Source organism: Chanos chanos, chromosome 7, assembly GCF_902362185.1.
Source record: "Chanos chanos chromosome 7, fChaCha1.1, whole genome shotgun sequence".
NCBI classification, from domain to species: domain Eukaryota; kingdom Metazoa; phylum Chordata; class Actinopteri; order Gonorynchiformes; family Chanidae; genus Chanos; species Chanos chanos.
This window is the reverse complement of record NC_044501.1, coordinates 1,233,107-1,255,812: the sequence shown is the minus strand read 5'-3', so window position 1 is coordinate 1,255,812 and position 22,706 is coordinate 1,233,107. Positions and strand designations below refer to the sequence as shown.

General features: G+C 41.1%; 3 protein-coding genes across 3 annotated transcripts; all 3 read right to left on the bottom strand.

Moving 5' to 3' along the window:
• Window positions 1-28: 28 nt before the first annotated feature.
• On the bottom strand, window positions 29-7,384 carry LOC115816721 (microfibril-associated glycoprotein 4-like; the record flags this gene model as incomplete). Its single annotated transcript, XM_030779803.1, has 4 exons — window positions 29-285; window positions 508-675; window positions 6,973-7,069; window positions 7,166-7,384. Coding segments are annotated over 4 exons (741 nt in total), but the record flags the coding sequence as incomplete, so codon positions are not given.
• Window positions 7,385-9,140: 1,756 nt separating this feature from the next.
• On the bottom strand, window positions 9,141-12,950 carry LOC115817077 (microfibril-associated glycoprotein 4-like). The gene is made up of 3 exons (XM_030780320.1): window positions 12,890-12,950; window positions 9,575-9,742; window positions 9,141-9,361 (listed from the first exon to the last, which is right to left on the bottom strand). Exons 1-3 carry the CDS (start codon window positions 12,948-12,950, stop codon window positions 9,141-9,143), a joined length of 450 nt encoding a protein of 149 aa, XP_030636180.1.
• A 7,386-nt stretch (window positions 12,951-20,336) lies between these two features.
• Window positions 20,337-22,501, bottom strand: LOC115816610 (microfibril-associated glycoprotein 4). The gene is made up of 6 exons (XM_030779605.1): window positions 22,453-22,501; window positions 22,125-22,175; window positions 21,673-21,885; window positions 21,341-21,437; window positions 20,987-21,154; window positions 20,337-20,761 (listed from the first exon to the last, which is right to left on the bottom strand). The coding sequence occupies exons 2-6, from the start codon at window positions 22,125-22,127 to the stop codon at window positions 20,505-20,507; spliced, it is 738 nt and encodes a 245-aa protein (XP_030635465.1). The 5' UTR covers window positions 22,128-22,175; window positions 22,453-22,501; the 3' UTR covers window positions 20,337-20,504.
• Window positions 22,502-22,706: the final 205 nt, after the last annotated feature.

The window sequence follows — 22,706 nt, the reverse complement described above, 5'->3', positions numbered from 1 at the left end:
CATAACAGAGCCAGAGGTCCTGCTGTTTTTATGGCACTGGCCTGATTTTCATGCTTATTTTTTTCAGAGAGTAGTTATAACCTTTCCAGGTTTTCCATTCAACACCAATTGCATAATGAGTGCCATCACTCCCCCACAGGTAGACGCCATTTGGATTGACGTTATGACAAGTAGCGTACCAGAATGCTCCAAGATATTTTCTGGCACAATTCAGTGCACCTTGTGTGTCCTGGTCTCTGTCAAAAGTGGAGAACTTCTGTCCATTGTGAGTTGTCAGAGAGTCACCTGAGTGAGAGAGGACATGACTCACTGAGTCACAGTCACATGACTCTGTGCACTGCATACACATTTACCTCTGTATTACTGTATTTTCCATCAGATCAGAATTATTGCAGTGCCCAATACATTTTTCACTTTTTAAAGCTTCCATTTCACTTCTATTATATTTACTTTTAAAAGAATGTGTAACATTTGTAAAAAGTCAGAACAGTAAGTTCTGTGTCTTACCTGCACCTCCATCAGTGTATCCACTAACATGCAGTCTGTAGCCCTCTGTCTCAGAGTCTATGGAGAAAGAGGAATACTGGGCATGAACCATCCCTCCCTCAAAATCCTCCATGTCCACTCTCAGCTCATACTTCCTTCTCCGAGTCAGCTGGTAGATGTTTTCTAGCCCTGGATGAATAAGATGAGATGGAAAAGGTCATTTTTTCCCTCTGAGTAGGTTGGAACCCATAACATATTTCATCAAATGTCACTGAAACTCTTAAAAACTTGTCAAAACTACATACATGTTTGTTTCAGTGAATGATCTAAAGACAGGTGTCCATGCATAATTACACACACACACACACACACACACACACACACACACATACAGTGTATATATACAGCACACACACACACACACATTATATATATATGTGTGTGTGTGTGTGTGTGTGTGTGTGTGTGGTGTGTGTGTGTGAAAGAAAGCCATGGCGATAGTCATAGCAGTCCCATGCAACAACAACACGAGAAGCTTGAGAAATACCAAGGGCTGAAAGAAGAGCTAGAAAAGATGTGGAAGATGAAGGTAACAGTGGTCCCTGTGGTAATTGGAACAGTCAGAGCTGTGACCCCCAGACTGGGAGAGTGGCTCCAGCAGATCTCAGGAAGAACATCCGAGATCTGTGTGCAGAAGAGCACAGTCCTAGGAACAGCTAAGATACTGCACAGGACCCTCAAGCTCCCAGGCCTCTGATAGAGGACCCGAGCTTGGAGGGGAAAAGAAGAGGCGAGGGGGGAATTTATATATATTTTTTATGCTTTCGGACAAGATCAAATATGATTTCTCTATCATTAAAAACAGCACAGTTACACTGATGGTCATAAAATTAGCTGCCTGTGACTTGGCTCCTGGTTATTTTTAAGTTTTGATAGAAAGAGATAAGGAAGGGTGAAAAAGAGGGAGAGAGTTTACACAACTGCAACTTTAATTACCAATGAACACTAAAGGTTAACAAATGTCCTTTTCTTTCTGACAGCTGCATAGTGCCTGCCCTATATATATATATATATATATATATATATATATATATATATATATATATATATATATTTATATATATCTGGGAGTTGGAGATATATCTATAATACACAGTATTTTGATATTTATACAGTAACAATAGCTGCAGTCATGGCTTTTTGGCCCTTTGTTTGAAAAATTTGAACATGAAGAGACCACTCCTCAGCATGATATACACACACTTTGATGGAGTTTTCGATCTCCATATCAGGCCAACAGAATCTCTCTCAAACAAGCTCCATCATCCACTCAAACCCATGATGACCTGCCTCAACCTGCAAGGACCTTGTTACCATGAGCTGGTAAACTTCAGGCAGTGTGAGCTCCAATCTTTTATCCTAAGGGTCTTTGTCGGACTGTCTTTTTTTATTGCTAGCTTTGCACTTTTTCCTCAGTAAAAAAAAAACACTTTAGAATTAATTCTGGCAACTGCGAGTTGTGAACAGCCAAACTCCAATTCAGCCTCCAATTCACGTTTGACCTCTCCACAGACTAGATCTTAACTTTTGAGTTTTCTGAAAATCTCCCTGTGTCATGGTTGGTTGAAGAGACTGGATACATGCGGTGATTAGTTTCAGTTTTATTGCAGTGGAACACGGTACAAAAGGCTTCAAGGAACTTGCAGGATTGCAGATTCAGGCTTCAGAGAGCTAAGCCAACAGACCAATGCAACATAAGACAAGACAAGACAATTCCACACCAGACTAATGATTAAACTAACCAGGTGAACTAAGGAAACCAGGAAGTAACACAGATCTTAACAAAACTAGCCACAACTGGGAGAAAGAGAGGACCAGGGCATGACACCCCGGCTGATTTTTTTTCCCATTTGACCAATTTCCATGTGGGCGGGGAAATGCATCTGCGTCCAGTAAGATCTGCACACACTCCAAGTTGATCAACACATCTGGTGGGTATTTTTTTTGACCGACTGACACAAACATGATGTTTGTGGCAAAGGTTGATAGCAATCTGTGTCCAGTAGTGATCAGCTTTGTAGTAATTTGAATGTAAGTGAGTTCATTTCATGACATACACGTAATCTTGCAGGAAGTTTTCATGAAGAGGAGCAGACTTTGTATGAACATGTAGTTAGTTTAGAAAGTGTTTAGTACTCATTTAGTGGGTGTTCCCAGTAGAGGACACTCCTGACTGTTGTCGAACTCAACAAAAACACAGGGAGAGCCTGGACATCAACTGAGGCACGTGTGGAAAAGGAGGGATAACTACAAGGAGGTTCGGCTGACAGCTCATGGAAGGTCATCAGAGAGCAGCTATAAGAACGAGCCTAGGGCAGGGGTCAGGGGTCGGCAACCCGCGGCTCCCAAGCCTCACGCAACTTGTTAGCCCCTCTGTAGCGGCTCGCTAACTTTGTCAAAAAAACCAAACAAAAAAAATATGGAAATGAAAAATTTTTTTTTCTTTTCACATTTTGACGCATTGTTGTCGGCCTAAAGTCATCCTTACGTCATCCAAATGTAAAAATTTGTAGCCTATACACTGAATAACAAAAATGTTAACTAAACAGAAACGTCAACTAAAATGTGCGCCATATGGTACCTCACGGCCTGGCACCTCTTTGCCGAACTCAGTAGCAGTGGGTTGAGTGGGTATTTTCCAAAGCTAGGAACAGAGAATTTAATAGTGCCCGGACAGATTCATTTGCTTTCACTACCACTACTGCTGGCTTACTGGAATGTTTGACCAGCGGCGAGAAGCTAGCAAACAACAAAAAACAAACACTCCTGTTCATCATCACTTACAGTGGGAAGACCCGTGTTGTACGTGGACTATTACCTCGAGAGCTGCCGGTGTGTCTGTTTTGAAATGTAATACATCAGATAACGTGCCAGTCCAAGCGAAGAGGCAAAAGGTAACACTAGTCAAGAAGACAAATTGATTAACTGGGCGTTTCAGCTCTTTTGTCTGGTGTGGAAAAAATGGAAGCCAATGTAGCAAATGAGAATATGTATCAATGAGAAAAAAACCCCAAAAAAACGTGATTCGATGACCAGTCGACAATAGGCAAGACTTGACGAATCAGATTCGACTGTGTAAATTCATAGTCGTGGGACAGCCCTGGTTGAAAGACATTTCCAGAACAAGCAAACTGCATTTTCCAAAAAGTGTCCGGCTGGGGATGAGAGAAAGAGACGGGTTCCGGAACCGCTGCGGAAAGCAGAGCAGAGAAAAGGTAATTTTAAGAAATGGATCAAATCTCCAAATCTACTGCTGCTGCTAGTTTAGTGGCAGATCAGGAGATAGGAAAGTCATTCACTGACACTGAATACGTGAAACAATAATTTATTAAAATATCAGACTGCAAAAAAAAAACAAAAAAAAAACTGAGATAGTTCAGAATATTACAGATATGCCTCTCTCTGCAAAGACTGTCAAAGACAGGGCCATAAAAATGGCAACAAACATCACCAGTCAGCAAATCGAGGATATAAACTCAGCTCCAACACGTTCTGTTGCTGCAATGAGACATGCGACGTGAGCGATATTGAGCAGACAGCGCTGCTATCCAGGTATGTGAACTCTGATGGGCTGCAGGAGGAAATCATTGGGTTGATACTCATGAAAGGCCAAACACGGGGGGGGGGGGGGGGGGGGGGGGGGGGGGGGGGGGGGACATTTGTGAGGCTGTTGTGAACTGTTCAAAAGTCAAAGAAATAAACAGCAGCCACATGGTGACCGTGGATACAGATGGGGCACCTAGTATGAGAGGGACACAGAAGGGATTTGTGACTTTAGCATCAAAAGCTCCTTATGTTTCACTGCATCTTGCACCAAGAAGCACTGTGCGCTCAAACACTCCCCCCGAGTGTATGGAAGTGATGAACCTTGTCATCCAGATGGTGAACAAAATAATGGCAAAAGGCTTAAACCACCCCCAGTTCTGTGCATTGTTAGATGAGGTCAACAGCATATATTCTGATCTCCTGCTCCATAACAGAGTCCGGTGGCTGTCCAGAAGGCAGGTCCTGATACAGTTTGCTGCTTGTGTACAAGATGTGGAAACCAAAGCAAAGGCCAGACCTATCCAGGACTGGAAGATCCCGATTGGCTGGAGAAGTTGCACTCCATGGTGGACATGACAAGTCACCTCAACAGGCTGAACAAAAGTCTCCAGTGAGAGGGGAGCACAGCCCGGCAGCTGCTGGAAGATGTTTTAGCATTTGAGCGCAAGTTGACCAGTGTTGGCTTGAGATGAGCAGAGAGGCTTTCTCACTTTGCCTCTCTGAGAGAGTTCAGAGGAGGACACAATCACATCAGCTGTGATTACTGACAGCATGCGATCATCAGAGTGCAAACTGCATTTGGGGAAAGATTCAACGAGTTCCAAAAGGAAAAAACTACACTGTCCTTCCCTGTCACACCCCTGAACATTGACCCATCCCTGTTAAACACATCCACATTCACAGGAGTAAGTCTACCTAACCTAGCAATGGGACTACACATCCACGGGAGTAAGTCTACCTGACCTTGAAATGGGACTGGCCGACATAGCGGACAAAGACTTAATGGGTATCTAAGTTCCAAAGCCTGACGGCTGAGCTGGAAGATGTTCGCCGTCAGAAGGCTATTCTTGCTCAAAACCACAAATGGAACAACACTGACAAAGTCCCAAATTCCAGCAAACCTGTGTTTGAAACATGGAATGCTCCTGACAATTCCTTACAAGTATGTCACAAAAATATGCATCTGGCGTCCTGGCCATCTTTGGATCAACGTACTTGTGTGAGCAAGTTCTCAAGCATGAACTACATGAAATCCAAATATCGCTCCTGCCTCACAGATGAGTGCCTGCAGTCTTTTGTGAGATTCAAAGTTACATCTTACAGCCCTTACGTCGAGAAGATCTGCAGTGATGTTCAGAAACAGGAATCCCACTAAACTGGTGAGAACAGTATCCTTTACTAGGTTATTATTTTCCAACACATTATCTCTTTTAGCATTTTCTCAGTGAATTGAATGACCCCGAGCTGATATCGTTGTGTTTTGTGCTCATCAGGCCCAGAGGGTTGATCGCTGTCGGACTGCCTTGCACTAAACTGGACTCTGTTCAAAATTTAATAGTTTGAAACTGGCCTGTTTTTTTTTTCTTTACTTTTACTATTTTTAGAGCTAGCTATGGTTTATTTATTTTCAAACTAGGCTACTTTTCATTTTATGACATTTGTTCACCTCATTTGCACAAACACAGGGAGGAGTCAAACTTGGCCTACATAGCTATTTATAGCTACTCCGTTTCTAAGTATGCCTACACGTGCCAGTGGATTATTTCTCCACTACACATTTAATCAGTTTTGTGTTTTGTTGGAAATAGCACCCCCCAATAAAAATAACAATGTTTTCTTCATTATAGTAATTCCATAATTTCATAAATGCACCAAAACTTTACATTATTGTAAAGTTCCAAGTAATCATAAATGGCCTACTGAATGAATGAATGCTCATTTAGGCCTATTAGTAATTATTCTGCCTGCAGTTGATCTAATGTTTTAGTTGTTTAGCACCACCTTCTGGTCAAATGTGGTATTGCAGCAGTACGAACGGGAAACAGGAGGTGGACTACACGCTTCAGTTGCTAGGGAGACCTAAGCAAATCAACATAACATCCTAACATCCGTTGTAATTCTTCCATTTGCCCCATCGTAAGCATTGCCTGTGAGTAATCTTTGTTTGTAAAGTTACTTTTCAGTTGACGAATCTTGATTGTCGATGGGGCGTTTCTACGCATATATTTGATTAAAGTTAGATATCGGCCGTTAGGTGCCGTACTATGACATGTTACGTTGTGCCTCTGTAGTAAATAATTCACATTTACAATACTTCGAGCACAGTTCGTTCTGTTCTGGTTTTATATATAGTGCTTGACGAACATATGGCTATACTTATATGTAACTGGATGCATATTTCTATCGTTTCAGTTTTACTCTCTTACCTTGTCAACATGTTCTACAAGAGTCCGCATTAAACTTGGAGCTAGAAAGCTACGTCCTGACTCTCGTGTTGCTTATTAAGGGAGTTTGGCTGGCCGTCTAATTTTGGTTACAAAACACCATTAGGAGGGCAGCACAGTAATGTTGATTTAGACTGATGTATTTTTTTTTCTTTCTGGCCAAAAACTGCTCGAGATAGTAAAGGTGGCCTAGGGTGAGGTGAGGTCATATTTCGGAGGACACTCATGAGGGTCTACCCTCCCCCACAGACCCAGACTGAGCTGACTTGTAGTACCATTCACATGAGTCCAAGATTCATCTCCCAACCAAGCCTGATCCAAACCCCCAAAATAAGCATCAACTATATTGATATTCAATCTTCCTATGCATATATAAGGAGATGAAGTATCAGTGTATTTCTCCTGGTTTATGATATTTATCTCAGATTTCACATACCCAGCCAATATTCTCCTTCACTGTCACCAAAGCCTTTCCTATATTGATCCCAGGGCCTGTAGAAATTCACTGTTCCATCCATTCTCCTCTGAATCACCTGGGTGGGGGTAAAAAGAATTGTCTTCAAAACCTGTGAACAGTTCAATGTGAAGTATGTAAAACCTATAAAAGCCGAGTCTATTTATCAACCCACTGTCCATTGTCCCTCTTCTCCGTGGACTCCCTCACAGCCCATGTCACAGTAAACATGCACAGGTGAGTTAGGTCCAGCAGGGTAAATGGTGTAAACTCCATTGAGAGTGTGACCATTTTCGTAGAGCTCTGCACAATCCAATGGATACAAATTTAGAGCGACAGGCACAGACTCAGCCAGCAGGGGGAGCAGTAGAGCAAATACAAAGCCAACCTGGAAAGACAATGAGATTTAAACTTAACTCTAGAATGAAAACAGCAGTGAATTAAAGACAATACACACAGAGGAGATAATTAAATCAACTGTTCAGTAATAACCTGCCTTTTGAATGACCTTCATACTGGGTTTCAATTCAACAGCTGAGAGGTTCAATAGCTGGAGAAGCAAGAACAATAAAACACACGTGAGAGATTTAGGCATTTAATCCAGTTCTATAGAAAGTGCATGTTTTGATAAAGGACACATTTTCACATGTCAAGTTTCATTTTAATACACTGAAATGCCATTATACAGATGAAGTGTTGGAGAAAGAAGACAAATGCCTTTTCATACCTATACAAAGTTTACTTCAGTGTTGAAACTTGGAAATTTAATGGTCCATGAATTTAAATTATTAGATCCAAGGAGTCACTAGATTTTATTATAAAACCAAGCTGTTTATTATTTATTTTAAACGTCAGTTTCACCAATGACTCTGTGAGGATTTGACAGACCAAGACCCAATCGCAGACCCACTGGGTAAAACAAGATTCATTCAAAAACAAAAATCAGAAGCCAATCTCAAAAACAGTGTCCAGTCCAAGGTCAAATCCTGAAGTCCAGAGAGCAAACAACTCCAAGACGTTAAGCGAAAGATTGGTCAGAAACAGGGAACAAAGAAGGTCAAAGCCAGAGATCCGCAGGGCAGCCAAATCCAAAACATTAAGCAGAAACAGGTCCAGGTAAACACGGTAAAACTTACACAGGCAGGCACAAACAGAAAACAGTCACAATCTGACAAGGAACAGGTACAAACACAGGACTTAAATGCACAGGACAATAAACAGCAGAGACAGACTATTGGAGGAGACAAACCAGGTAATAATAGGGATCAGGTGGGGGGCAGGGACAGGAGTACACAGGGACAAACAGAAGCACATGGCAAAACCAAAACAAACAAAAGCACAACTCGACAACACACAGGATGGCCAGCAGGGCGGCCAGATTCCCCAATCCTGACAGATGTACTGACAGATTCTTTGTGTCATAGACACCAAAAGACAGAGCACTACTCACCCTTTGTGTTGAGAAATCTGGTCTCCCTGTCTAAAGTTGTCTTGGTTTTGAACACAGAATACTCACATTGTCTCAGGTTTGATATATAGGAGTCTGATGTTTAAACATTAACTCACTCATAAATGTTTATTCTTTCTGGGCTTTGATGAGAATTACGGGAAATAAATAAAAAGGACATCCTTGTTGGCAGTGTGCCAGTAACCATTAAGGGTTATTACTATTGAGTAATGGTGACCTGATGTTTTAAGGTCATAGATTGCCATGGTTACAGGAACCACACTAGTCATGAATTACTCATTTAGAGACAGGAGACTATTATGAAGAAGAAAAAAAGTTAAATGCAGTCAAAATATCCAATTAACAAAACTTTATCTAACCCTGTAAAACAACACATCTGTAATAAGCAGGAAAAACATCCATAAACGATTTTACGACATATCCCGTAAAGGATTGTACAGTATATCCCATACAGTATATCCCATACAGTATATCTGAGAGTTAAGGACTAAGACTAAGATAAGTTGAGATGAGATGTGTGTGTTTGTGTGTGTGTATATATATATACACATACTAGTGAGAGACTTTGACAATAACAAAGAAACAATAAGGAGTATACACAGATGATGAGTTAGTTTAGCAGGTGGTCCATGGTTTGACACGCCCACACATTATGACATCATAACAGAGCCAGAGGTCCTGCTTATTTTTTCAGAGAGTAGCTGTAACCTTTCCAGGAAGACCATTCAACACCAATTGCATAATGAGTGCCATCACTCCCCCACAGATAGACGCCATTTAGATTGGCGTTATGACAATCAGAGTACCAGAATGCTGCAAGAAAACTTCTGGCACAGTTCAGTGTGCTGTGTGTGTCCTGGTCTCTGTCAAACTTCTGTCCATTGTGAATTATCAGAGAGTCACCTGAGTGAGAGAGGACATGACTCACTGAGTCACAGTCACATGAATCTGTGCACTGCATACACATTTACCTCTGTATTACTGTATTTTCCATCAGATCAAAATCATTGCAGTGCCCAATAAATTTTTCATTTTCAAAAGCATCTATTTAATATATATTCTTCATTTACATATGGATGGTGTAAAAAAATCCAAACCAGAAGTTCTGTGTCTTACCTGCACCTCCATCAGTGTATCCACTAACATGCAGTCTGTAGCCCTCTGTCTCAGAGTCTATGGAGAAAGAGGAATACTGGGCATGAACCATCCCTCCCTCAAAATCCTCCATGTCTACTCTCAGCTCAAACGTCTTCCTCTGAGTCAGCTGGTAGAAGTTTTCCAGTCCTGGATGAATAAGAGGAGATGGAAAAGATGGAAAATATATATATTTGTGTGTTAGCTTACTAGGCAAATCAGGGCTTTGCACCTGCATACAGATTTGAATAAAATGATCCACAGACAGGTCTTAATACATAATTACCATTTGTGTGTAACTTTCTTGAAGAGGACTTGACATTGGCTCAGTGGTTAGCCGATGGTTTCCTCCCACTATGACATGTATGAAACTGGCAAAAGCTGGTCCTTGAGTGCAGCACATGGCTGCCCACTGCTCACAAATGTCCCCACGGGGATCAGTAAAGTAGTTCTCAGGACTTGAAGCTGGGAGGTTTGTGTGAACAGTGGTGTGTGTATATATACATATGTGTGTTTGTACCATATGTATATTTATATACATATTTTATATGTATAGATCAAAAAATATTTTGACATTTCTACAGTAACAATAGCTGCAGTCATGGCTTTTTGATTCTTTGCTGGAAATGTTTCAATTACAATTTACTTTGAATTCACACTGTCCCTCCATTCAAAAGATGACTAACATGTGTTCACACTGTCCCTCCATTCAAAAGATGACTGACATGTGTTGTTGGTGCCATTTCGCTCTGATGCTGTCTCTGCATGGAACTGCATAAATGGAAACTGAAAGACTCTCATGCTTTTGCATGTACTGTGTTGTATCCAGAGAGTGTGCAGACAAAACTTACAACACTGTGACAGGACCAGGGCTTGGTTTATTATTTATTTTACGAGAGGCAGCTCTGTGTACAGACTGTGTTGATACAAACTCTGTAGAAAGACTGTGTTGATGTACACTCTGTAGAAAGACTGTGTTGATGTACACTCTGTAGAAAGACTGTGTTGATATAAACTCTGTAGAAAGACTGTGTTGATGTAAACTCTGTAGAGAGACTGTGTTGATATAAACTCTGTAGAAAGACTGTGTTGATATAAACTCTGTGGAAAGACTGTGTTGATATAAACTCTGTAGAGAGACTGTGTTGATATAAACTCTGTAGAGAGACTGTTGATGTAAACTCTGTAGAAAGACTGTGTTGATGTACACTCTGTAGAAAGACTGTGTTGATATAAACTCTGTAGAAAGACTGTGTTGATGTACACTCTGTAGAAAGACTGTGTTGATGTACACTCTGTAGAAAGACTGTGTTGATATAAACTCTGTGGAGAGACTGTGTTGATATAAACTCTGTAGAGAGACTGTTGATGTAAACTCTGTAGAAAGACTGTGTTGATATAAACTCTGTGGAAAGACTGTGTTGATGTACACTCTGTAGAAAGACTGTGTTGATATAAACTCTGTGGAAAGACTGTGTTGATGTACACTCTGTAGAAAGACTGTGTTGATATAAACTCTGTGGAAAGACTGTGTTGATGTACACTCTGTAGAAAGACTGTGTTGATATAAACTCTGTAGAAAGACTGTGTTGATATAAACTCTGTGGAAAGACTGTGTTGATGTAAACTCTGCGGAAAGACTGTGTTGATATAAACTCTGTGGAAAGACTGTGTTGATATAAACTCTGTAGAGAGACTGTTGATGTAAACTCTGTAGAAAGACTGTGTTGATGTACACTCTGTAGAAAGACTGTGTTGATGTACACTCTGTAGAAAGACTGTGTTGATGTAAACTCTGTAGAAAGACTGTGTTGATGTAAACTCTGCGGAAAGACTGTGTTGATATAAACTCTGTGGAAAGACTGTGTTGATATAAACTCTGTGGAAAGACTGTGTTGATGTACACTCTGTGGAAAGACTGTGTTGATGTACACTCTGTAGAAAGACTGTGTTGATATAAACTCTGTAGAAAGACTGTGTTGATGTACACTCTGTAGAAAGACTGTGTTGATGTAAACTCTGTAGAAAGACTGTGTTGATATAAACTCTGTAGAAAGACTGTGTTGATATAAACTCTGTGGAAAGACTGTGTTGATGTACACTCTGTGGAAAGACTGTGTTGATGTACACTCTGTAGAAAGACTGTGTTGATATAAACTCTGTGGAAAGACTGTGTTGATGTACACTCTGTGGAAAGACTGTGTTGATATAAACTCTGTGGAAAGACTGTGTTGATGTAAACTCTGTGGAAAGACTGTGTTGATATAAACTCTGTGGAAAGACTGTGTTGATATAAACTCTGTGGAAAGACTGTGTTGATGTAAACTCTGTGGAAAGACTGTGTTGATATAAACTCTGTAGAAAGACTGTGTTGATATAAACTCTGGAAAGACTGTGTTGATGTACACTCTGTGGAAAGACTGTGTTGATGTACACTCTGTAGAAAGACTGTGTTGATATAAACTCTGTAGAGAGACTGTTGATATAAACTCTGTGGAAAGACTGTGTTGATGTACACTCTGTGGAAAGACTGTGTTGATATAAACTCTGTAGAAAGACTGTGTTGATGTAAACTCTGTAGAAAGACTGTGTTGATATAAACTCTGTGGAAAGACTGTGTTGATATAAACTCTGTGGAAAGACTGTGTTGATGTACACTCTGTAGAAAGACTGTGGTGATATATCAAAGAGGATCATGGTGTGTGTGAACACATGGTTCATTTTCTAGATCACAGTCCAGTTTATGTGTGAGGTCAGGTGTCTCATTTCTCACGGAAATGCCGACTAACACAACAAACACATACTCTTTATATTTTATTTGGTGACATTACATTACATGGATTCATGTCGCCATACTGTATATATGTTGTTTTTTTTTTAAACTATTTTTATTTCGTTTTGTCAAGTGCAACCATACAGTACAGTCACATGTTCAGAGATGCAACACAGACATAAATGTCTTAGCGGGCGGGCCATGGTTTTCCACATCCTCTCAGTGTCGATACATAGTTCCTGTGCGTGAATGCGAAGTAAGAGACTTACAGTTCATTTTGTGTGTATTGCATATTGTTTTCGGGTTGACCTGCCGTGAAGTATTTCTTAAGGTATTAACGGGAATGTTAATCACGTGGCAATATGTGTATAGCGATAGAATGAATATGTAAATCAAACTCCGTGAACGATGTTGTTCTTCTTGCCCATATAAATGTTTGACATTGTATATAATCATTCTTTATAATTTAGTAAATTATCTTTATATTTCTCTGAGTGACTATCTACTGGCTAGGATATGTTTACGATGCAGTTCTTGCTGACTCATCCTGAGCCAGAAAGTTAATTTGTTACGGTTTAACGCCATCTAGCGGCTCATATTAGAAATGTATACCGTATTTGTAATGTCTATATTCCTTTGTGTTTCGTTGTACAGATACCACACCCACACACCTATCATACTCCTGTTCGATTGTCGATTGAATTTATAATAAAGGGTGGATTTCACTAACCCCCAGTCTCCGCCTAATCATCCTTCTAACAGAGGATTGGAGTGAACTCAGTTGGACTCCAGCATTCATACAGCTCTAACTATTGCACAGTCCCCATCCCCCCAAAAACAGGGATAAATAGTGACATTCATCTACAAACACAGAGAAACGGATAAGTATATATTATAAAAGAAAAAAAACACGCAATGTTCACATTTAAATGAGGAGAATAGAGATCAACCAGAATTGTTTCATTATCATCACATCAACAGAAAAAATATGAAATACTTGGGGACCATTTAGTCAAGAAAATGTCTGTTTTTAATTGTAACCTTGCGGTGATGTTTTCCATGTAGTAAACATCCTTAACCTTCTCCCTCCATTGTGTTCCTGTGGGGGGCTGTGGCCTCAGCCAGGAGACTGTGATCATCTTCGTAGCGATTAGGAGAAGGACTCTCAGTGGTAATGTCTGATTGCTATTTTCTGCATCTTCTGGTCATAGTCTTAATGTGAAGTAAGATGGTTCTAAGGGCAATTCTCTAGCTAAACAAGTTTTAATTTCATTTTGTTTGTTTGCCAATATTCTAATAATTTTGGACAGTCCCAGAATATGTGTGTGTGGTCTCCTACAGGGCCACAGCCCCTCCAGCACTGATCCGATGTGCCACCGGATTTTGATGTGACAAGAGGAGTCCTGAAAAATTTTATCTTAACTTTTTTTTTAAGAAAGGGGGGTTAGGCTTAGGGGGATAGGTGGGTTTTCAGTTTCTTGCGGAAGATGGTGAGGGATTCCGCAGTCCTAACTGTATGAGGGAGGTCGTTCCACCACCGAGGGGCAATAGCAGAGAAGAGGCGTGGTCGGGAGGAGCAGCTGCCGGGTTCCCAAAGTGAGGGGACCGTCAGCTGACCAGAGGTCGTAGAGCAGAGGGTTCTAGTAGTGGTATACGGAGTTATTAGGGACTGAAGGTATGATGGGGCGGAGGCTCTTGTTGCCTGGTAGGCCAGTACCAGTGTCTTGAACTGGATGCGGGCAGCTACCGGAAGCCTGCATTTTTCCTTGATATCCAAACTGTTGTCCTCTAGTTCTTGTAATATCTTATTTTTGTGTGATATAATTTTCTTTTTAATGGTCTTTTCAATTGCTACCATAAAGAAATGTTCTATACTGGATGGTGAAGTACACAGTTTGTCCCATTCTTTGTGTTTCTGTAAGTAATGTCTCAGCATCTAATCTAATAAAGTCCTGGGCTGGAAGGTTGTGTTTATGCTGTAGGTATCTAATAAAGTCCTGGGCTGGAAGGTTGTGTTTATGCTGTAGGTATCTAATAAAGTCCTGGGCTGGAAGGTTGTGTTTATGCTGCATGTATCTAATAAAGTCCTGGGCTGGAAGGTTGTGTTTATGCTGTATGTATCTAATAAAGTCCTGGGCTGGAAGGTTGTGTTTATGCTGTATGTATCTAATAAAGTCCTGGGCTGGAAGGTTGTGTTTATGCTGTAGGTATCTAATAAAGTCCTGGGCTGGAAGGTTGTGTTTATGCTGTATGTATCTAATAAAGTCCTGGGCTGGAAGGTTGTGTTTATGCTGTAGGTATCTAATAAAGTCCTGGGCTGGAAAGTTGTGTTTATGCTGTAGGTATCTAATAAAGTCCTGGGCTGGAAGGTTGTGTTTATGCTGTAGGTATCTAATACAGTCCTGGGCTGGAAGGTTGTGTTTATGCTGTATGTATCTAATAAAGTCCTGGGCTGGAAGCTTGTGCTTATGCTGTAGGTATCTAATAAAGTCCTGGGCTGGAATGTTGTGTTTATGCTGTAGGTATCTAATACAGTCCTGGGCTGGAATGTTGTGTTTATGCTGTAGGTATCTAATAAAATCCTGGGCTGGAAGGTTGTGTTTATGCTGTAGGTATCTAATACAGTTCTGGGCTGGAAGGTTGTGTTTATGCTGTAGGTATCTAATAAAGTCCTGGGCTGGAAGGTTGTGTTTATGCTGTAGGTATCTAATACAGTCCTGGGCTGGAAGGTTGTGTTTATGCTGTAGGTATCTAATACAGTCCTGGGCTGGAAGGTTGTGTTTATGCTGTAGGTATCTAATACAGTCCTGGGCTGGAAGGTTGTGTTTATGCTGTAGGTATCTAATAAAGTCCTGGGCTGGAAGGTTGTGTTTATGCTGTAGGTATCTAATAAATTCCTGGGCTGGAAGGTTGTGTTTATGCTGTAGGTATCTAATAAAGTCCTGGGCTGGAAGGTTGTGTTTATGCTGTATGTATCTAATAAAGTCCTGGGCTGGAAGGTTGTGTTTATGCTGTAGGTATCTAATAAAGTCCTGGGCTGGAAAGTTGTGTTTATGCTGTAGGTATCTAATAAAGTCCTGGGCTGGAAGGTTGTGTTTATGCTGTAGGTATCTAATACAGTCCTGGGCTGGAAGGTTGTGTTTATGCTGTATGTATCTAATAAAGTCCTGGGCTGGAAGGTTGTGTTTATGCTGTAGGTATCTAATAAAGTCCTGGGCTGGAATGTTGTGTTTATGCTGTAGGTATCTAATACAGTCCTGGGCTGGAATGTTGTGTTTATGCTGTAGGTATCTAATAAAATCCTGGGCTGGAAGGTTGTGTTTATGCTGTAGGTATCTAATACAGTTCTGGGCTGGAAGGTTGTGTTTATGCTGTAGGTATCTAATAAAGTCCTGGGCTGGAAGGTTGTGTTTATGCTGTAGGTATCTAATAAATTCCTGGGCTGGAAGGTTGTGTTTATGCTGTAGGTATCTAATAAAGTCCTGGGCTGGAAGGTTGTGTTTATGCTGTATGTATCTAATAAAGTCCTGGGCTGGAAGGTTGTGTTTATGCTGAAGCTGCTCAAAGGACATCAGGTCTCCTCCTTCAGATAACTGACCCAACATCATTAAACCTTTTTCCTCCCAGTTTTTAAACCTGCATCTAGTCTGGATGGAAGAAAGTCAATATCACATGCAATCTTCATTGCTGTAGATATTGACATTGGGGAGAATTCCTTCTCACATTTGACCATACTGTTAAAGAGATGTTTGCCCACTGATTATTATTTATTTTATTTATTCTCCAGGTATCTTGATTCATAAATGGGATTGTGTCTAAGGGCACATTCATGCAGTCACTCTGTTCCATCTTGACCCATACAGTATTTTTGTCTTGAGATATCCATGCAACCATTGATCTGAGCTGAGCTGCCCAATAATATTTTTTCAGGTTAGGTAAATCCAGGCCCTTTTCTTTTGAGCACAGAATTCTTTTAAATTTAATTCTTTTGTTCTGCCAAATAAATTTAGATAACCATTTGTTAATTGTTTTAAATGTAGGGGTGGGGACCTCTAAGGCGATTCCCAGGGGTCTGAACCCTTGGTCAGAGCAGTGGAATTTGAATCTCCCTGCGAGCTGTTCAGGCCAGTGCCCCACCAACATCATTGCCTCAGACTTTGACTGGTTAATCTGATAACCTGAAAGTTCTCCGTATTCTTTTACGTTTTATAGCAATGCGGGGACCAAGAAAGCTGGGTCACTGATATACATTAATACGCTGCCTGAATTGAAGTGAAGTGAAGTCTTGTGTTTGACCTTCATCTTTAATACCCTTAATACTATGATTTTGTCTTAATGCTGCTGTAGGTTTAATATTTAAGGCAAAGAGCAAGGGACTGAGCTTCCCCGTCAGACCCCCCCCCCCCCCCCCCCCCCCCCCCCCGGTAAAAAAAGAGCCGAGCAGCATCCGTTCACTCTACCACACCACTTTGGGTTTGTATGTATAACCTTTACCCAATCCACATAAATGTGGTGGAATACCATCGCACCCAGCATTTTAATCAAAAACTGCCAGTTCAGGATATCAGATGATTTCTGCGCACCAAAACCAGTTAACATAGAGTTTTGTATGTTTTTCTTGGCACGTGATATAATATTCTCCTATAGTGTTCTCCTTATATTATTAGCTCCTTGTCTGCTGGGGATGAAGTCTCTAAAGCCTCTCTGGCCCAGATTAATCAATTTTGATAATTTTTTCATTTTTTTGCCAGAATTTTGGTCAGTAAGTTTTGGTCTTTATATAGCAAATGAATGGGTCTATACCCCTCACAGAATGTCGAGTCTTTACCCTCTTTGACAGTGAGGGTAAATGTAGACTGACAGTGAGGGTGAGTGTAGACTGACAGTGAGGGTAAATGTAGACCGACAGTGAGGGTGAGTGTAGACTGACAGTGAGGGTGAGTGTAGACTGACAGTGAGGGTGAGTGTAGACCGACAGTGAGGGTGAATGTAGACTGACAGTGAGGGTGAGTGTAGACTGACAGTGAAGGTGAGTGTAGACTGACAGTGAGGGTAAATGTAGACTGACAGTGAGGGTAAATGTAGACTGACAGTGAGGGTAAATGTAGACTGACAGTGAGGGTGAGTGTAGACTGACAGTGAGGGTGAGTGTAGACTGACAGTGAGGGTAAATGTAGACTGACAGTAAGGGTAAATGTAGACTGACAGTGAGGGTGAGTGTAGACTGACAGTGAGGGTGAGTGTAGACTGACAGTGAGGGTGAGTGTAGACTGACAGTGAGGGTAAATGTAGACTGACAGTGAGGGTAAATGTAGACTGACAGTGAGGGTGAGTGTAGACTGACAGTGAGGGTGAGTGTAGACTGACAGTGAGGGTGAGTGTAGATTGACAGTGAGGGTGAGTGTAGACTGACAGTGAGGGTAAGTGTAGACTGACAGTGAGGGTGAGTGTAGACTGACAGTGAGGGTAAATGTAGACTGACAGTGAGGGTAAATGTAGACTGACAGTGAGGGTGAGTGTAGACTGACAGTGAGGGTGAGTGTAGACTGACAGTGAGGGTGAGTGTAGACTGACAGTGAGGGTGAGTGTAGACTGACAGTTAGGGTGAGTGTAGACTGACGGTGAGGGTGAGTGTAGGTTCTTTTAGTTTTAGTAGGATATTATGTCTTCCTGTAGTTTTATGTTCGATTTCTAATTGCTTTATTTGATTTTATAGCTTCATTTGCTCTTCCAATTGTATTTTGGAAGAGGGTGAATGTAGACTGACAGTGAGGGTGAGTGTAGACTGACAGTGAAGGTGAGTGTAGACTGACAGTGAGGGTGAGTGTAGACTGACAGTGAGGGTGAGTGTAGACTGACAGTGAGGGTAAGTGTAGACTGACAGTGAGGGTGAGTGTAGACTGACAGTGAGGGTAAATGTAGACTGACAGTGAGGGTAAATGTAGACTGACAGTGAGGGTGAGTGTAGACTGACAGTGAGGGTGAGTGTAGACTGACAGTGAGGGTGAGTGTAGACTGACAGTGAGGGTGAGTGTAGATTGACAGTGAGGGTGAGTGTAGACTGACAGTGAGGGTGAGTGTAGACTGACAGTGAAGGTGAGTGTAGACTGACAGTGAGGGTGAGTGTAGACTGACAGTGAGGGTGAGTGTAGACTGACAGTGAGGGTAAATGTAGACTGACAGTGAGGGTGAGTGTAGACTGACAGTGAGGGTGAGTGTAGACTGACAGTGAGGGTGAGTGTAGACTGACAGTGAGGGTAAATGTAGACTGACAGTGAGGGTAAATGTAGACTGACAGTGAGGGTGAGTGTAGACTGACAGTGAGGGTGAGTGTAGACTGACAGTGAGGGTGAGTGTAGACTGACAGTGAGGGTGAGTGTAGACTGACAGTGAGGGTAAATGTAGACTGACAGTGAGGGTAAATGTAGACTGACAGTGAGGGTGAGTGTAGACTGACAGTGAGGGTAAATGTAGACTGACAGTGAGGGTAAATGTAGACTGACAGTGAGGGTGAGTGTAGACTGACAGTGAGGGTGAGTGTAGACTGACAGTGAGGGTGAGTGTAGACTGACAGTGAGGGTGAGTGTAGACTGACAGTGAGAGTGAGTGTAGGTTCTTTTAGTTTTAGTAGGATATTATGTCCTCCTGTAGTTTTATGTTCGATTTCTAATTGCTTTATTTGATTTTATAGCTTCATTTGCTCTTCCAATTGTATTTTGGAAGAGGGTGAATGTAGACTGACAGTGAGGGTGAGTGTAGACTGACAGTGAAGGTGAGTGTAGACTGACAGTGAGGGTAAATGTAGACTGACAGTGAGGGTGAGTGTAGATTGACAGTGAGGGTGAGTGTAGACTGACAGTTAGGGTGAGTGTAGACTGACAGTGAGGGTGAGTGTAGACTGACAGTGAGGGTGAGTGTAGACTGACAGTTAGGGTGAGTGTAGACTGACAGTGAGGGTGAGTGTAGACTGACAGTTAGGGTGAGTGTAGACTGACAGTGAGGGTGAGTGTAGACTGACAGTGAGGGTGAGTGTAGACTGACAGTGAGGGTGAGTGTAGACTGACAGTTAGGGTGAGTGTAGACTGACGGTGAGGGTGAGTGTAGGTTCTTTTAGTTTTAGTAGGATATTATGTCCTCCTGTAGTTTTATGTTCGATTTCTAATTGCTTTATTTGATTTTATAGCTTCATTTGCTCTTCCAATTGTATTTTGGAAGAGGGTGAATGTAGACTGACAGTGAGGGTGAATGTAGACTGACAGTGAGGGTGAGTGTAGACTGACAGTGAGGGTGAATGTAGACTGACAGTGAGGGTGAGTGTAGACTGACAGTGAAGGTGAGTGTAGACTGACAGTGAGGGTGAGTGTAGATTGACAGTGAGGGTAAATGTAGACTGACAGTGAGGGTGAGTGTAGATTGACAGTGAGGGTGAGTGTAGACTGACAGTGAGGGTGAGTGTAGACTGACAGTGAGGGTGAGTGTAGACTGACGGTGAGGGTGAGTGTAGGTTCTTTTAGTTTTAGTAGGATATTATGTCCTCCTGTAGTTTTATGTTCGATTTCTAATTGCTTTATTTGATTTTATAGCTTCATTTGCTCTTCCAATTGTATTTTCTTTAATCTTGATGCAATCTGGATCATTTTCCGTATTATGACTGTTTTAACTCCCTCCCACAGCATGGAAACATTTTATAGCATTTTATAGCGAAAGGTAAAGCTCCAGTTCAGATAAGATTGAGATCATACAGACACAGACTATATATCTAAATTTATACATATGTATGTGTATGTATGTGTGTGTGTGTGTATACATATACATATATATGTATGTATGTATGTGTGTATGTGTGTGTGTATTTTTGTATATATGTATATATACATGTATATATACATATACTATATATCTAAATTTATACATATGTATGTGTATGTATGTGTGTGTGTGTGTATACATATACATATATATGTATGTATGTATGTGTGTATGTGTGTGTGTATTTTTGTATATATGTATATATACATTGTCAGTGCCTAAGAAACAACAAGGAGTATACACAGATAATGAGTTAGTTTAGCAGGTGGCCCATGGTTTGACACGCCCACACATTATGACATCATAACAGAGCCAGAGGTCCTGCTGTGTTTATGGCACTGGCCTGATTTTCATGCTTATTTTTTTCAGAGAGTAGCTGCGACCTTTCCAGGAAGACCATTCAACACCAATTGCATAATGAGTGCCATCACTCCCCCACAGATAGACGCCATTTGGATTAGTGTCGTGACAATTAGAGTACCAGAATGCTCCAAGAAAACTTCTGGCACAGTTCAGTGTGCTGTGTGTGTCCTGGTCTCTGTCAAAAGTGGAGAACTTCTGTCCATTGTGAGTTATGAGAGAGTTACCTGAACAAAAGAGGACATGACTCACTGAGTCACAGTCATATGACTCTGTGCACTGCATACACATTTACTTCTGTATTACTGTATATTTCCATCAGATCAAAATTATTGCAGTGCCCAATACATTTTTCATTTTCAAAAGCTTCCATTTCACTTCTATTCTTCATTTACGTTTAAAAGAAAGTGTAACATTTGTAAAAAGTCAAAACAGGAAGTTCTGTGTCTTACCTGCACCTCCATCAGTGTATCCACTAACATGCAGTCTGTAGCCCTCTGTCTCAGAGTCTATGGAGAAAGAGGAATACTGGGCATGAACCATCCCTCCCTCAAAATCCTCCATGTCCACTCTCAGCTCATACTTCTTCCTCCGAGTCAGCTGGTAGATGTTTTCCAGTCCTGGATGAATAAGATGGAGAAGTTGATTTCGTCAAATTTTCATTTTCATCACCTTACATGATCAAAGAGCACTGACACTCCAGGATATGTTTTTAATCGTAAATGATGAATTGATTGATTTCATTTCACACTGCTCCCAAACTCAGTACAGCCTGCATGAACTCAAATCTAAAAAACTGTCTATACCCAGCCAATATTCTCCATCCTTGTTCCCAAAGCCTTTCTTATACTGATCCCAGGGCCTGTAGAAGTTCACTGTTCCATCCATTCTCCTATGAATCACCTGAGATAGATAGATAGACAGACAGATAGATAGATAGATAGATAGATAGATAGATAGATAGATAGATAGATAGATAGATAGATAGATAGACAGACAGACAGACAGACAGACAGACAGATAGATGAATAGATAGAGAAAGAGAGGGGGAGAGAGATAATTCATGATTTTTTTTCAGTTATTTTTATTGATTAGAAAAAAGCTGTAAAATAAAAGCTTAGTCTATTTATCAACCCACTGTCCATTTTCTCTCTTCTCCGTGGACTCCCTCACAGCCCATGTCACAGTAAACCTGCACAGGTGAGTCAGGTCCAGCAGGGTAAATGGTGTAAACTCCACTGAGAGTGTGACCGTTACCATAGAGCTCTGCACAATCCACTGGATACACATCCGTAGAGACAGGAAGAGACTCAGCCAGCAGGGGGAGCAGTAGAGCAGCCACTAAGCTAACCTGAGAAAAAGAAAGGAGAGAGAGAGAGAGAAAGAGAGAGAGAGAGAGAGAGAGAGAGAGAGAGAGAGAAAGAGAGAGTTTTGCTAGTAAGATCATAAGACAACACAGAGACCACAAGTAAAACAAAAATCTGGGTTTGAATTTACTGAACACACTTACTATCACTATGGGTTTTAATTTACTGATTTACTGAACACACTTACCATCACTCTATGCTTTAATTTACTGAACACACTTACCATCACTCTGGGTTTGAGAAGCAGTAGAAACAAAGAAATCGCGAGATAAACCTGTAACATGAAAGAATTAGAAAACATGTCTCATTGACACAACCAACAGCCATACTGTGATAACAGAGGTATTAAAAATGTCACAGTGACAGCTATTAAGTTAAAGTGGATGTATTCAAAATGACATTGTATCTTTGGATAATACCAAAGATACAATGTTATAATACGATGAGAAAGAAAGAGAGAGAGAGAGAGAGAGAGAGAGAGAAAGAGACAAAAAGAGAGAGAGAGAGAGAGAGAGAGAGAGAGAGAAGCAGAGACAGAGAGTGTTTCTTACAGTATATGTTGAATAGTGTTGGAACTGATGTTCTGAAACCGTCTCTCCTTCCACTGAAGAAACTGAATATTCACACTGCCGCTTTTATACAGAGGAAAACGTTTTGGGAGCAATGGATGTGCAAACATGGGTTTGTTGAAGATTGCAACATTAATAAATCATTCGCCGTGTTTTTTTGCTGTGACTCGTACAGGAAAGCTGTTGAGTACATAGTTGCATAAGTACTTTTTCTGAGTGTTGAACGGAACAAGGTG

Bases quoted from the DNA above. Each gene is read 5' to 3' on its own strand.
- LOC115817077 (XM_030780320.1), bottom strand. From the start codon at position 12,950: ATGGCGTTAAACCGTAACAAATTAACTTTCTGGCTCAGGATGAGTCAG. The intron at 9,743-12,889 runs GTAAACATATCC...TTATTCATCCAG, and splicing joins GAGTCAGCAAGAACTGCATC to GACTGGAAAACTTCTACCAG. The intron at 9,362-9,574 runs GTAAGACACAGA...TCTCTCACTCAG, and splicing joins ATACACTGATGGAGGTGCAG to GTGACTCTCTGATAATTCAC.
- LOC115816610 (XM_030779605.1), bottom strand. The intron at 21,438-21,672 runs GTGGGTTGATAA...TATCTATCTCAG, and splicing joins GAGAAGAGAGAAAATGGACA to GTGATTCATAGGAGAATGGA. The intron at 21,155-21,340 runs GTATAGACAGTT...TTATTCATCCAG, and splicing joins GGATGGAGAATATTGGCTGG to GACTGGAAAACATCTACCAG.